The 18,144-nt window shown below is 36.0% G+C and overlaps 1 protein-coding gene across 1 annotated transcript in view; it reads left to right on the top strand.

The window, feature by feature from the left end:
- LOC129266951 (uncharacterized) overlaps positions 1-17,374 on the top strand; it is a 35,896-nt gene extending 18,522 nt beyond the window's left edge. Inside the window, exons 7-11 of the mRNA XM_064104076.1 lie at positions 872-1,116; positions 1,585-1,713; positions 6,996-7,182; positions 7,590-7,647; positions 15,554-17,374. Of these exons, the coding sequence (XP_063960146.1) occupies positions 872-1,116; positions 1,585-1,713; positions 6,996-7,182; positions 7,590-7,647; positions 15,554-15,818 (884 nt within the window). The 3' untranslated portion in view covers positions 15,819-17,374. The remainder of the gene's footprint in view (positions 1-871; positions 1,117-1,584; positions 1,714-6,995; positions 7,183-7,589; positions 7,648-15,553) is intronic.
- The last annotated feature ends 770 nt before the right edge of the window (positions 17,375-18,144 follow it).

The raw sequence follows: 18,144 nt of genomic DNA, 5'->3' as shown, positions 1-18,144 counted from the left end.
TTGACATATCAGATCACTGACTGTCCTTGTAACTTGCCCCAATGTATTATTCGACCCATTTAACCATGGTATAGACACAAAACCATTATGTCCCAGGCGGATATGAAATGAACTATGTCATTTTAATTGTCAAGAGCCATTTAAAACCCCATTTTTGTAATCCATCTTGGATTTTTTGACACCTAAGACCACTGGCTGTCCTTGTAACTTGTTCCAATGTACAATACTTCACCCTTAAAACCGTTGTATGAAAAACAACTTAAAGCCACTTAGATGAACTGTGGATTTCCAGCCAACGGCAGCCATTTTGGGCGCCATCTTGGATTTGCCAGATACACTACAGGGCTTATAATTCACTCTGGCCTGTATCAACGATTGTTTTACCGTATAGACCATGGAGTATGAACCGAAATAGGATTCTAGGGTGGATAATGAGTCAGTTGTATCCATTTTCAGTGAATGGCGGCCATCTTGAAAATAAACACTTTCCCGGATGCGGATTTTGGTAGATTTTTAGTATGTTATTCCTCTGGTCAAATAGTACCAAAAAAAAAACCCGTTGAAAAATCATTTGTTGCAATTTGTTCCGGGTAAGGGTATTTTGGTCGTATATTGACCCGTCTAAAAACATTTAATCAACGTGATCGACAGTGCTCTTTTATCCCGCGTTCAAATGAATGAAAATGCTATACGCATACTTGGTAACGAAGTGTGCAATTGTTTTCAAAAAAGGAAAACAAATGTCAATGTGTAAATCCGGGAAAGAGCTTCAGGATATGATAAATGATGTATATCATATGAATATTTCAAAGTCAAACCTTCGTTTTTGATACGCACTGCGTGATTTTAAACCATTTTGGCATTGTTTTAGATGCTGAAGTCAAGGAACGAATCCTACTTACAAGGTCGGGAATACCAAACTGTATCATCGAGAAAGATGTTCTAAGACTGCAGATGGATCATTTCTCTTGGTTTAGCTTGGGATTCATCAACAGTTTGTTCTTCAGAGGGAAACAAATGTGTTGTTTGCCATTTGCCGAGAAGGCACTACCAGTGGAAAGGGTGCCCGTCATTTTACGTGTACATCTCTTTGATGATATCCGAGGGAACGAAGAGGTATCAATCCTTTTAAAAACCGTCATTTCTAAACATTTGACGGTTGGAATGTTTGCAGAACAAACTTAAAAATAAATTATGACATCGGACAATAGATTTCGTATTTATTTTTCTTAGATCAATTTAGGGGTAATTATGACATTTTCATTCTATCTCAGACGGTCTGTCGTATTTGAGTTTAAGTTCTGTCTAAAAGATTAATCCGATTAAATATTTGGAGAAGCGCAGATTCAACCATCTCGACCAACATTTTCCATGACCTTTTTTTCAAATCTCGCGGACCTCTTGACACGAAATTTGGGAGACCAAGACCAAGAAGGCGATTTATTATTATTATTATTATTATTAATAATAATAATAATTATTATTATTATTATTATTACCATCATTATTTCAACCTGAATTGTTATCAACGGACAAATATACCCAATCTATCCCATTATTTGATTGTTTTGATTGTTATGGCAGATGATAATGAGAAAAGAAAATCGTGTAGGATTTGATGTTATTCATCCTGCAACAGAACTTCCAATCAACGTGACAGAAGAGGACGTCACAATGACCTGTTTCATTAAAGATGATCGTGTTGGAGACGCGGTAAGTTTGAAAAGCAAAGGAAATGTTCACTTTATTTCACATATGTATATATATATATATATATATATATATATATATATATATATATATATATATATATATACAATTGTGATGAGCAAGGACCTAAACATTGCGTGGGTGCTTCAGTGAGTAATATATTGGCGAAGAAGCTCAAAAAGCATTGAAGCTAGAGACGTAGCCTGGATTTCTTCAACTTTTATATATATATATATATATATATATATATATATATATATACAGTGCGTCCCAGAAAAAACGAAACCGAGATTAAGCGATGATTTATCATAACTTACTCACAAATATAATAGGCAAATGACTTACCAATGTAAAGCTTAGAATCTCCTCTTTCATCTAATATTAATTAGATTATTCCTCATTCCTGCATGAGTGAGCAAAAACAATTTGAAGAAAGGATACCAAAAATTCATTTGGCGGGGGGTATCTGAATTTCAACAAGGAAATCACATACCTAAAAATTCAATATCTGCTCTTTTATTTGATACCTTAATCACAAAAAATGGTCGAGAAGTAAAAACGTTATGATCCCTCGAAACAATGCTTGCATTTCCATAATTTCTTTAAATAAACGTGTTTTCACCGGTTTCCCACAGAAGCTATCGCATGGTTAACAAAAGACTTATAAATGCATGGCTGATCGTCAACAAAACGTAGTGTCGTGCGAGTTTGAACGCTAGCCTGTAAAACCTCTTCATTTTATGAAATTATTGTAATTCAAGCCTTATTTCAAATAACCAGAACTTTGTTATTTCTTGACCGTTTTCTGTAATTAAGGTATCAAATTAAAGAGCAGATATTGAACTTTCTAAAAGTGTGGTTTTCTTTTTGAAACCCAGATACGGCCCGCCAAATAACTTGTTGGTATCCCCTCTTCAAATTGTTTTTGCTCACTCATGCGTGAGAGAGAAATAATAAAGTAATTTCAGATGAAAGAGGAGATTCTAAGCTTTACAATGGTAGGTCATTTGTCTATTGTATTTGTGATTAAGTTATGATAAATCATCGATAAATCTCGGTTTCGTTTTTTGTGGGACGCACTGTAATAACGTAATATCGTTATATATATATATATATATATATATATATATATATATATATATATATATATATATATATACACATGTATATATACACATGTATATATATATATATATATATATATATATACATATATATTGGCGAAGAAGCTCAAAAAGCATTGAGCTAGAGACGTAGCCTGGATTTCTTCAACTTTTATTTGTACAAGCTTTCGGCCATATATATATATATATATATATATATATATATATATATATATATATATGCTGTATACACCTATGTATATTTAAGGATGATACAATTAACATAATACATGTATATTCACATCATAAGCAACATATATTTAGATCAATCATGCAGAGTACAATGAATATTTCCCCAACTAATTTTGATGTTCGTATCACGTCCTTAATCTTGACGTTTTCAAGCTGATATTTATCAGAATCCCCCCCCCCCCGACAACAAGTAGAACTATTAGATAGTAGTCCTTCTTGCTGTGACATGGCCATGATAGATTTAGCATCGGCACATCCCAAGAGAGAGAGAGAGAAAAATATATATATATAACAAAATAATGCTGAATAAAATGGTTTCATTGCCAATAAAGTTTTTTATTGTTTACTCGAATTTTCGACGGTCCTCCGTCTTCTTCAGGAGTTTAATATATATATATATATATATATATATATATATATATATATATATATATATATATACACTGTTGGTCATAAAGGTGGAATAAAATATTTTTGAATAAAAATCGACAGTTTTGTTGGTATTTGAAAGGCTAAGCGTAGACAAAATGGTAATTGAGATATTACATAATGTTTCCCCATTACACAGGTGACATTATAACATGAGAAATTTTGATTACGTAATAAATTCTTTTGTTGTAGACTACAAAAGCCTATGCATATGATATTCTGTCCCTTTCCCTGATTTAGCACTGTGTATAAGAAGGTTGCATTTTTTCGAGTTCCTTGTACCATTTGAAATAAAAATCGGTAGAGACGTTCCCTGGACTATGCCTGGTCCAACGGCAACAGCAATACGCGAGAGAGTGGTAGCACTGCGACAGGAGGGCTACAAGCAGACTGATATCGCAGGAGTCCTAGGGATATCACAGAGTGCAGTCTCTAAGATCCTGAAACGTCAACGTGAGGCGGGGAATGTGCGGCCACGGAAATCTCCAGGACGTCCCAGATTGACCACAAGAAGAGATGATCGCCAACTGTTGAATTTCAGCCGCAGAAACCGGAAATTGCCCACGAGCCGTCTTCGTCGCTTGTGGAGGAGATATCATGGGATCAACGTTTCCCGGTCAACCGTTAATCGCAGATTGCTCCAACATGGTTACCGAGCAAGACGGTTGACCAAATGTCCACGCCTGTCTGTTCGCCACAGAGTAGCTCGTCTTCTTTGGGCTAGGGAGCACAGAAGGCTTCATCCAGGACATTGGCAACATGCGGTCTTCACGGACGAGAGCCGGTTCATCCTTGACCGAAAGGATGGGAGACAACGAGTTCGTCGATTAGCCGGGGAAAACCTTCGCGATGAATGTATCCACGAGACGACTCAAGGCGGAGGCGGCTCAGTGATGATATGGGCCGGCATCCATTATGGAGGGAAAACGCCACTGGTGGTTCCGGACGGAAACGTCAACGCCGCCGCCTACAGGGATATCTTGGAGTTCCACTGTCTTCCATATGCAAGACGAGTGTATGGGCACAATTTCCGACTGCAGGATGACAACACTAGACCGCACAGGGCCGCTGCAGTAAGGGAATTCCTGGAGGCAGAGGGCGTCGTACAGTTGCCATGGCCAGCTTGTTCGCCGGATATGAACCCCATAGAGCATGCATGGGATGCCCTAGGCCGAGCAATCAACGACAGAGAGGTCATTCCTCAGAATCTGCAGGAGTTGGCAGATGCTCTGAGGGAAGAATGGGACGATATGCCTGTTGACGTCATCAACAAGCTAGTGGACAGCATGCCACGACGTCTGCATGCGCTGGTTCGTGCCAGGGGTGGACATACCCGATACTAGTGACTGAGTATAAGAACAATGACTCAAGTTTGATGCAAATTTGTCCATGAAATCACAAAAAAGAAGTCATCAGGAAAACTGAGAGATGGAAAATAAATATCTCATGATCCTTTAATTTACTGTATATTGTCGTCATTGTTGTTCTATGCTCATGACATCCATCGCTTAGGACATAAACTTGTAAAATATCACTGTCAAACGTGTGTAAAAGGCAGAATAATAAAGTAAAGTGGTTACGATGCACCATAAATGCCATATTCAAATCATGTTGTAATAATTACGCTGTGAAAATTTGGTGAAAAAAAATATTCCACCTATATGACCAACAGTGTATATACATATATATATATATATATATATATATATATATATATATATATATATATATATATATATATTAACACCTCACACACGTTCAATCATCATCACACCTCACACTCGCTCTATCGCATCACACCCTCACACCATTAACACCTCACATACGTTCAATCATCATTACACCTCACACTCGCTCTATCACAGTCACACCCACACACCATTAACGCCTCACACACGTTCAATCATCATTACACCCTCACACCATTAACACCTCACATACGTTCAATCATCATTACACCTCACACTCGCTCTAATACCACCACACCCACACACCATTAACACCTGACACACGTTCAATCATCATTACACATCACACCCTCACACCATTAACACCTCACACACGTTCAATCATCATTACACCTCACACTCGCACTATCCCATCACACCCACACACCATTAACACCTCACACACGTTCAATCATCATTACACCTCACACTCGCTCTGTCCCATCACACCCACACACCATTAACACCTCACACACGTTCAATCATCATCACACCTCACACTCGCTCTATCGCATCACACCCACACACCATTAACACCTCACACACGTTCAATCATCATTACACCCTCACACCATTAACACCTCACATACGTTCAATCATCATTACACCTCACACTCGCTCTATCACGGTCACACCCACACACCATTAACACCTCACACACGTTCAATCATGATTACACATCACACCCACACACCATTAACACCTCATACACGTTCAATCATCATTACACCTCACACTCGCTCTGTCCCATCACACCCACACACCATTAACACCTCACACACGTTCAACCATCATCACACCTCACACTCGCTCTATCGCATCACACCCACATACCATTAACACCTTACACACGTTCAATCATCATTACACCCTCACACCATTAACACCTCACATACGTTCAATCATCATTACACCTCACACTCGCTCTATCCCATCACACCCACACACCATTAACACCTCACACACGTTCAATCATCATTACACATCACACCAACACACCATTAACACCTCACACACGTTCAATCACCATTACACCTCACACTCGCTCTGTCCCATCACACCCACACACCATTAACACCTCACACACGTTCAATCATCATTACACCCTCACACCATTAACACCTCACATACGTTCAATCATCATTACACCTCACACTCGCTGTATCCCATCACACCCACACACCATTAACACCTCACACACGTTCAATCATCATTACACATCACACCAACACACCATTAGCACCTCACACACGTTCAATCATCATTACACCTCACACTCGCTCTGTCCCAACACACCCACACACCATTAACACCTCACACACGTTCAATCATCATCACACCTCACACTCGCTCTATCGCATCACATCCACACACCATTAACACCTCACACACGTTCAATCATCATTACACCTCACACTCGCTCTATCGCATCACACCCACACACCATTAACACCTCACACACGTTCAATCATCATTACACCCTCACACCATTAACACCTCACATACGTTCAATCATCATTACACCTCACACTCGCTCTATCACAGTCACACCCACACACCATTAACACCTCACACACGTTCAATTATGATTACACATCACACCCACACACCATTAACACCTCACACACGTTCAATCATCATTACACCTCACACTCGCTCTGTCCCATCACACCCACACACCATTAACACCTCACACACGTTCAATCATCATTACACCCTCACATCATTAACACCTCACATATATATATATATGTTGTGTGTCTGTCTTTTATAGATTGTCGAATACAACGACTTATGGAGAGGAGCAGACAGGATGAGGTCCTTTAGGTTGGACCTGACCAATCAACCCGATAGAGCACTTGTGGACTTGAAAGTCGGTCAGAAAGGACAACGACAGGAGGAACTTATTTGTATATTAAGGTTTACATCTCTCAGCAGATCGCCTCGCCCTCATGACCTAGGTATTTTCTTCGTTGGAAATATTGTAATTATGTTCCTTTTAATCCATGCTCTAAAGTTTATAACAATGGCATCCATTGGCAGGACATTTAACATATTACAGTGCAAAGCCAATCATTATGGTGGGTATTCTCAAAGCAATAATTTTAAATTAAGAGATGAATTAACATTTCATGTTTATCATAGATACCATTCATTCTGTTATTTAAAATGCCATTTTCCAATAATGTACAGAGATATAGATGTGGATAGATGGGGGGGGGATGACTTGAGTATAAAATGATCTTTACTGGCACGGCTTTGGGATGTACAATTTCATGTCTTTCATCATTGACATATATTGGGAAGAAAGCATACTTAAGCAATAATTACATTCCTGGCTGCTTCTCTCTTGACATCTTTTATGAAGGACAACTAGAAGGTGCTACAGGTCAAACACCACATCAACAAATAGAAAAAAGTCTTGAGTAAGTTGCAATCATTTACTTTCCCTTTAATTATATAATAAGCCCTAGTTGATTGAGACTGAAGGTGGACAATGATTGGAGAGTTGCATTTCACTGAAAAGAAGGTATATCTACATACACTCCTTTTTTAGTGAATCAGTTGTTTTTATGCTACCAGATTCCTTTATCGAATATTTATGTTGATATAGATGATAGGGCTATATTTTCTTAGATTAAGTAATTCCTCCTCCTAATTTTCAGATTGATTTGTAAGAATATTGCAATATTTTCAATTTCTATGGACTATTCTATTGTAGCACCTCCTTTAATCGCATCACACCCTCACACCATTAACACCTCACACACGTTCAATCATCATTACACTTCGCACTCGCTCTATCACCATCACACCCACACACCATTAACACCTCACACACGTTCAATCATCATTACACCTCACACTCGCTCTATCACCATCACACCCACACACCATTAACACCGCACACACGTTCAATCATCATTACACCCTCACACCATAAACACCTCACACACGTTCAATCATCATTCCAACTCACACTCGCTCTAATACCACCACACCCACACACCATTAACACCTCACACAATTTCAATCATCATCACACCTCACACTCGCTCTATCACCATCACACCCACACACCATTAACACCGCACACACGTTCAATCATCATTACACCCTCACACCATTATCACCTCACACACGTTCAATAATGATAATAAGAATAATAATAATAATAATAATAATAATAATAATAATAATAATAATAGGCATTTATATAGCGCCATCTATCTAGAAATATTCTATTCCGAGGCGCGTTGTTATTATTATTACCCCGGCTGTAGCTCGAGCTGCCTTTCAGCGCTCATGCATTCAAGGAATACCCTGCCGGGTACCCATTCACCTCACCTAGGTCGAATCCAGGACAATGTGGATAAATTTCTTGCTAAAGGAAATTACGTCATCATTACATCTGACACTGGCTCTATCGCATCACACCCACACACCATTAACACCTCACACACGTTCAATCATCATTACACCTCACACTCGCTCTATCGCTTCACACCCCAACACCATTAACACCTCACACACGTTCAATCATCATTACACCCTCACACCATTAACACCTCACACTCGCTCTATCGCATCACACCCCAACACCATTAACACCTCACACACGTTCAATCATCATTTCACCTCACACTCGCTCTATCGCATCACACCCACACGCCACTAACACCTTACACACGTTCAATCATCACTACACCCTCACACATTAACACCTCACACACGTTCAATCATCATTACACCCTCACACCATTTACACCTCACACAAATTTTGTCACGCGTCCGGTAAATTCAAATTACCGGACGCATGAAATTATCATGCATGCGATAAATTATTAATTTTTGTAGTTTATTCAATAAAATTTCTCCTTTCTATAAAACAGATGATGCATGGGTTTCTTCCGTGGGTCAGTGGAACTGTGTGCACGCGGTAACTTTGGCATTACGGTCTAAACCATGCCAAACATCCCTTGTGCACAACCCATGCATCATTTGTATACCGTTGCAAGGGTTAAGAAAATGTGACGTCACTATACAAAATTGAGATTCAACGCTTTGCATGCGCTTAGTTAATGCAGACGCGCAGGGTTTATAAAGCAAACTCTTTCGGATAGATTGGGCATGACAAATTTATATGATATTTCTAATTCCTCGAGCAGAAAGTAGATAAAACAAGCTGGAGATCTAGGAATAATTTACGTTCATAAACGAAAACTCTCAGACTTTTCAAAGAAAATCTTCGTCTAGAAAGTTACCCAATCAATATAAATAAAAAAAGATAGAATCACTTTTTGTAGATTCCGCTGTGGAAATCATCGGCTTCCTATTGTCTGAGGAAGATATGAAAATCGTCAAAGAAACATGAGGCTTTGTATATTATGCAGCATTCAATCAATTGGTGATGAATTCCTCTATCCAGTACTTTTTTTGCTGAAGAAAAAAGTTTTATTTTAAAAGATATAATTAATTGTGAAAAAACAGACATCCGTTCCAACTTTGTTAAATTTTGTAAGAAAATCATGCTTCGTTCTAATTATGTCATGCTCGAAATTTAATATTTTGAGCTGTTAATGAATAGTAGTATAATAGCCAATGATATGCTGATGCCATTACTTGCCTTCTGTTCAACATAATGTGTAGGCTATGTTAATTATAAGTTTAAAAGCTGGGTTTTTTTTAAGCTTCATGATATTAATCCATTATTTCAACTGTAGGCTTAATTTTCAATTTTTCTAAAAGTTTGCTACGCTCGAAATGTAATGTTTTGAGTTTTTCAACTGTGGTATAATAGCCAAAGATATGATGATAGTTACTTGTATTTTTCTTCTTTTTTTTAATCATGTCAATTTTGATTATTTTCTTGAAGCCTCAGGGTATACTATTTCAACCGTAATTACCAAATCATTTTTAATGCTAAAATTTGTATTTTTTTCAGTTTGATAAAATGTACTCTATTTGTGTATTACTTGATGAAATACTATTGGTGATTTTGTACATTTGTAAGATTGTTTGATCCAATACTCAATCTATAGGTGACATGGGAATAAATATCATTATCATTTCGCATTGGGTGAAATCTCGCAACATTGCACTCATGCCTATTCGCTATTTGTATATTGTTGAACGCACAGTAGGGGATTTCACAACCGTTGCGCAGAACACTTTCTGGAACGTAGAGAATGTATTCCCGAATGCCCTTCATGACAATGAAGTATTTGTCGAAGGTCGGTGAATTTTCTTCTGTGATTGGTTTGGTTTGGTTTTATTTACCGTATAAAATCACAACAAAATATCAAAATTAAATATGTAAACATTTAAAAAGATACGGATAGATCACTCTATTCAGAGGCATTGCTAAAGGTCAAGTCCACCCTCAAAAAATGTTGACTTGAATAAATAAAGAAAAATCAAACAAGCATAATGCTTAAAATTTCATCAAAATCGGATGTAGAATAAAAAAAGTTATGACATTTTAAAGTTTCGCTTATTTTTCACAAAACATTGACAGTGACATGCAAATGAGATAGACGATGATGTCCCTCACTCACTATTTCTTTTGTTTTTTTTATTGTTTGAATTATACAATATTTCATTTTTTACAGATTTGAAAATAATGACCAACTTGATTGAACCGAATAGTATATTAAACAATGATAATCGCACATGTTCAGGGAGGAATTAATCGTTGTTTCACATGACAACAGGGAGAAAATGGGAATTTTTCACATTTCACATAATAAAATACAAAGGAAATAGTGAGTGAGTGATGTCATCAGTCTCCTCATATGTATACCGACAACGATGTGAATATTAGTAGACTTGTTAACTGCAAAAAAAGGGGTGAACGCTGCATTTTTTAGTACAAATGTCCCACTTGGCACAAATGTTCCTTGAGTCAAAAGAAAAGGATTCATCCAAAGAGACACGCTGTATCTATGCAAATAAGCAAGTAATTTGCATAAATTTGCATATTATGTCGATATAGTAAAAACAAGTATTTCAGAATATATTTTTAACCAGAACTGCCCTAAAATTGGACATAAAGACTTAGGGTAGGAAAGGGAAGAAAATTGTCATAAAATAATTGGGATATCCTTGTTTATTATTACCTAATTTACATAAATTATGCAAATTATAATTTAAAACAAAGTATTTTTTCATGAATCCTGAACTGTTTTATAAATAACAGCAATTAATACACAATGTCAACATTCTACATGAAAGAGAATATATTAGCGAAAACATCGATATGCTTCATGACAGTATTAGTGTCTTAATTTGCTTAGAAAGAGGGCAAATATGTCAAAATGTATGACGTGATATTGCGCGAAAACGAGACCAAAACAACCTCTATGTCACAGTCACACTCACGAATCGGACAATAAAGCGATCAATGGTATGTCATTCGAGATAACACAATCTCAACACAATAGCTTCCATCGGCTTCTCGTATCGCTTTTGTTGGTGTGTCTGCCACACCGTAATCTATGGTATATACGGGCAAAATGCATTTCGGTATCGGTAAAACACTATTAATTTTGTTTTATTTGTTTCTAATTTGTTTCTCTTGGAAAATTTACAGGAGACATCGCTTTGCAGGTTACTGCTTTAATGAAGCTCTGGCACATGAATCATGACAAATGTACCCCACCTCAATCCATATTTTAACTTTGTTAAAATATATATCTTTTGGAGACCCCGAAGTGGCAAAACTGCATACCCCGCGACATTTCCGCTACTTTACAAAACCAGTTTGACTTGTATTATCGACTTGGAAAAGACAGATGTATGAGACATCAGTTAACATGTTTCCAGAAGATAGTTTTTTTTTATTTATTTAAGCCTACGTCAATGGGAGCCCTCCGAATTTACCCCATCCCCTATTTGTATTTCGACACTGAAAAAAAAAACATCGTGTTTTAAAGCCACCGGCAAGGCAAATTGCGTTTTTGGTATAATAAAGCAACTTTTATATTTATATTTCATATTTATCTATATTAATATTATTATTATCATTAATATTATTATTATTATTATTATTATTATTGTTATTATTATTATTATTGTTGTTGTTTTGCAGTTTGTAATAATGCTCTAGCACAGTAAAGGATATAACCCAACAGGAGCATGCCTAGGATACCCTCTCCCTTTTTGGTTTTATGTATTCAAAAATAGTTTATTGTCTTTAGAACTCATATCTTGGAATAGATTGAGGTGAAAATACTCTACAATTGACATGTAAAAGAGCTGTGGTACATTGAAGAAAAGCCACACGTAAGCTCTAAAATACCCCTTTATTGATTCCACTCTATATTAAATTTAAATATTTTTAGAGTCCATTCGGAAGAAAGATACATTTCTACTACACACAGTAAAGCCTCTTTACTTTCTCCTCTTGAAAAAAAAAACATAGAAGGCATTGTTTTATATCGCATAAAATAAGTTCGTGTACATGACGGTGGCCTGTCGAAGTTGCCCAACCCTTTATTTTGTTTTGACAATATATATTTAGAATATCGTCTAAATGAAGCCCTCATCTGGAAAAGGGCACTTATTAAAGGCAGCATCTACATTATATAGAGGAGGCCCTGGTACTTGGAAGCGGAGGCTGAAGCACCCACAAGATTTTTCTAAAGGGGGGGGGGCTGTGCTGCGTGTGTTATTCTCCATAGACAGCTCCCCCTGGAATTCCGGCAGATGTGAAAAAACGGGGAAAAAAAAAGAAACGTTACCAAAAAAAACCCCTTCATTTTGTAGTGCAATCAATTTTGTTTATTTGCTTGTTAAATTTCTTGATGTAAATTTGAAAAGCAAAAAAGTTTCAATGTAAAATCTTGGTCCGAAGAAATTTAACAAGCTTCAGCCCCCTCTTCCCAGTGCCAGGGCCTCCTCTATATAATGTAGATGCTGCCTTTAATAAGTGCCCTTTTCCAGATGAGGGTTTCATTTAGACGATATTCTAAATATATATTGTCAAAACAAAATAAACGGTTGGGCAACTTCGACAGGCCACCGTCACGTACACGAACTTATTTTATGAGATATAAAACAATGCCTTCTATGTTTTTTTGTTTTTTTTTAAGAGGTGAATGCAAAGAGGCTTTACTTTGTGTAGTAGAAATGCATCTTTCTTCCGATTGGGCTATAAAAATATTTAAATTTAACATAGAGTGGAATCAATAAAGGGCTGTGTGGCTGTTCTTCAATGTACCACAGCTCCTCTACATGTCAGTTGTAGAGTATTTTCTCCTCAATCTATTCCAAGATATCAATACAAACAAAAGTAATCTTTTAAGAGTTCTAAAGACAATAAACTATTTTTTAATACATAAAACCAAAAAGGGAGAGGGTATCCTAGGCATGCTCCTGTTGGGTTATAGCCTTTACTGTGCTAGAGCACTATTACAAATGGCAGAACAATAATAATAATAATAATAATAACAGTAATAATAATAATAATAATAATATTAATAATAATTATAATGATATCAATAATGATGAATGTAAATATAAAAATATAGATATAAAAGTTGCTTTATTATACCAAAAAACGCAATTTGCCTTGCCGATGGTTTTTTTATTTAAAGTCGAAATACGGAGAGGGGATGGGGTAAATTCGGAGGGCTCCCGTGGGCGTAGGCTTAAAAAAAAAAAAAAAAACTTTCTTCAGGAAACATGTCGACTGATGTCTCATACATCTGTCTTTTCCAAGTCGATTATACAAGTCAAACTGGTTTTGTAAAGTGGCGGGAATGCAGGGGGATGCAGTTTTGCCACCTCGGGGTCTCCAAAAAGATATATATTTTAATAAAGTTAAAATATGGATTGAGGTAGGATACATTCGTCATGATTCATGTGCCAGACTTTCATTAAAGCAGTAACCTGCAAAGCAATGTCTCCTGTAAATTTTCCAAGAGAAACAAATTAGAAACAAATAAAACAAAATTAATAGTGTTTTACCGATACCGAAATGCATTTTGTCCGTATGTATCATAGATTATGGTGTGGCAGACACACCAACAAAAGCGATACGAGAAGCCGATGGAAGCTATTGTGTTGAGATTGTGTTATCTCGAATGACATACCATTGATCGCTTTATTGTCCGATTCGTGAGTGTGACTGGACATAGAGGTTGTTTTGGTCTCGTTTTAGCACAATATCACGTCATACATTTTGACATATTTGCCCTCTTTCTAAGCAAATTAAGACACTAATACTGTCATGAAGCATATCGATGTTTTCGCTAATATATTCTCTTTCATGTAGAATGTTGACATTGTGTATTAGTTGCTGTTTTTTATAAAACAGTTCAGGATTCATGAAAAAATACTCTGTTTTAAATTATAATTTGCATAATTTATGTAAATTAGGTAATAATAAACAAGGATATCCCAATTATTTTATGACAATTTTCTTCCCTTTCTTACCCTAAGTCTTTATGTCCAATTTTAGGGCAGTTCTCGTTAAATATATATTCTGAAATACTTGTTTTTACTATATCGACATAATATGCAAATTTATGCAAATTACTTGCTTATTTGCATAGATACAGCGTGTCTCTTTGGATGAAAATTTTTCTTTTGACTCAAGGAACATTTGTGCCAAGTGGGACATTTGTACTAAAAAATGCAGCGTTCAACCTCTTAACAAGTCTACTATATGACTGTTTTGTGAAATTAAGCGAAACCTTAAAATGTCATAACTTTCTTATTTTACATCCGATTTTGATGAAATTTTCAGTGTTATGCTAGTTGAATTTTTCTCTTTTTATTCGAATGAAATTTTTGTTGAGGTGGACTTGTCCATTAATTATAATGGCTCTGTTCTATCTAGAGGTCCAATGATTTCTGGACAAACGACATATATTTGACATTTTTTCGTCAGGTCCGAAAGGTCAGACGAAACTGATTTTCGACAAAGACCTCTTAGATTTCATTATGACTTGTCTTCAGTAGCGTACCGTGAACCGCAGGAGACAAAGCACTGGGGGGGGGAGGCACTGCATTGTCTGTGAACAATGCTTTGCCCCCCCAATGCTTTGTCTCCTCCGAGTCACGGTACGCTACTGCTTGTCTTGCATATTCAATACATTTGCTGTGTGCTAGGATTGACTTTGCGTGGCGTTGCGAAAGCTCTCTAAAATTGCTAGATGCAAATAAGGTGAGGTAAACAAGTTGAAACCATTATAATGATTAATGAAATATTTTGATCTCTCTCCCTTTCGTCTTAACCTATGAAACGGAATCATCAAAATCGTTAGTTTGTATCTGTTTTTATTAAAATTGAAACATATTACTTGATATTATATCTTACACTCATAGATCAAGAGTAGTAACAGATGAGGAGATCACCAACTTAGCCGGCCTTCTACCAGATGCAAAATACAGCAAGATTTGCGAAGAATTGGGTTTTGGTTACAACTACACACAAAAGGTCAAGACCAAACATTTACTGGACTCGACTGCTGCTTTCAAAGAGGTATTGCAGGAATGGAAAGACAAAGAGGGAGTCATGGTGGATCTTGATAAAGCTCTTATGGAGTCAAACCTTGGAGGGCTCATACCTAACTATAAGATACAAAAATGACATTAACATACCCTATCAAGGGCATGGGAATGTCCTAGACATGTGTCAGCAAATGACACAGAGATGGGGGAGAGGCTTCACGACCAAGCAAGAAAGAAGGAAAAGGATGAAATATAATATTTCCTGAATGTCATGTCAAAAATTATCACAAATTCTTAAAAATATCAATGTTTTTGTCGTTCACTTGCAACCTTTATTGTTTTTTACCCGATATGCTATGTTTGGCCTTCATTTTTTTCCTGCTCAGTATGCTACTGGTTTCAACTGAATAAAAATTGAGGGCGTGCATCGGACCGTACAATGACGTCAAATTGGTAAGGAGGATATTGTCTTCACAAGAATCTAATTGACATAATAATGAAAATTCATGCCCGCTCACCCGCTCACTTCTCCCTCTCTCTATCCCTTCCCCATGGGGACAGGGGGACGCCCCCTCCCCTACTTAAAATATTAGGGGGCACAATATCAAATATCCCCCTACTACTTGTGGTCTTTTTTATGAAAAGAAATACATCATTCAAAATCGAAATAAAACATTTATTTTGGACGTGATAACTTCCCTTTTTCGTATTGCGTATTTGTATTCACAAAGACTTGCTTTCAGGGAACAACGCCTTCTTATGTTAACAGATATACTATATATCTATACTTTTATGACAAAATACTTTTGTATAATTCTTACTGAAAAAAATGATATTTTGTTTAAAAAAGGAAGAAAGTGAATATTTATTTTAAGTGAATTGATTTGAGTTTCAGTTTCAAAATTCAAGTTCGCATAAAGGTACCTTCTTCATAATTATGTCACGTAATATCTATTCAATTAACTGCTTTTTATAATTAAATATCGATGAATGAATGATTTGGTTAATTATATGTTGCATTAAAGGCGCAGTCCATGTGAAATGATTATAAACTTTGTATCAAATGTTACCTAATAAATATGGCATTTTATGAATTGTGACATCTCGAGTATTAGTTTTAAAAAAAATGAAAACCTAAAAAATTGATAAATTTTGTTTTCTGTTGTTAATTATAAAATCTTCAGTGATATAATTCTCCTGTTTTCTAATTAAAAAAAATCGGCTTTATAAAGTTCTTGATAATAATCCATACGGAAGTCTTTCTCCATTGATCATTTATGTATTTACTTCTAATTACTTGTTACACTTTGTTGCTGATGTTGTGCATGTTGTAATGACCATATTTATATCTTTTTTTTGAAAATGTGAAATTCAGCCAGTGGTTCGAGATGCAATTTGAAATAAACCACGAATAATAATAATAATGATAACAATAGTGATAATAATTACTATCGCAGAAATGTGTTTCGTTTTACCTATATATCTTCTGCTTTTGTTATTACCATGTTTGATTTAATGTTGTACTTTTTATTTTGTGTGATTGGACAGCGACGACAAACATCATTTGCTGGTGTTGAAGAAAGATCCATGACTAAAATAAAAAAAGAAAAGGTCAATTTTTTATTGGTACAAATGGCGATTCTTCTTATCGAGAAGTTAATTCTTGATTTAAATAAATATGATGGGATGATGAAACTGTTTTTATCCGTGCGTACGTTTATTCAGGTGTGACAGCTACTTTAGGATTAAAGGCATAAGCAGTAAAAAGCTACTGAAATCCTTCATTCTGATTGGCTTATAGTAAATTTGTTATAGAAATTGTTCATTTGCTATTTTATGTCTTCATGAAACGGGACCTAGAATAGAGTTATGTGACACAGTGTACAATAATATTCCTTTCCTGTATGTCATCATTTTTAAAGGGTCCCATTTTTCATTTCCATTTTTTGCTGGTGATACTGCAGTATGACTGATATTTACAAATTTATGATGATTATATTACTCTGCTATGGCAAAAGGCATCAACTAAACTCAGTGTGATTTCATGTAAAATAGAAAGTCGTGGTTGACGTTCAAATAGACACCAAGTAATGATAGTCAACCAGCCATATGTAGGTTACGGTTTGTATGATGAAACTCTGACTCAAAAGAGATATATGGAAGTCACCACGGTGGTGATATGAAAATAAAACTTACATGCTTATTTCGGGATATTCAATTTCCTTTGAAGGAAAATCCACTATGATGATTTTTTTCATGATGTTTTCTTAGTTTGTTGTTTTATGATTAGGAAATCACTGATTTTGTAAGATAAGTATTTAGAGAAGTATTTGGAATGAAAAATTCATGACTGAGTGGATGCCATAGATGTACTACAAATGGTATATTCATTTTTCTTCAAGAATGAATGGATGAAAACGATTTAACGTTAATGTTCACTACACCTTTGCAAGATTCGAATATAT

Source organism: Lytechinus pictus, chromosome 8 (genome assembly GCF_037042905.1).
Source record: "Lytechinus pictus isolate F3 Inbred chromosome 8, Lp3.0, whole genome shotgun sequence".
NCBI lineage: Eukaryota > Metazoa > Echinodermata > Echinoidea > Temnopleuroida > Toxopneustidae > Lytechinus > Lytechinus pictus.
This window is presented reverse-complemented; position numbering and strand designations above follow the sequence as displayed.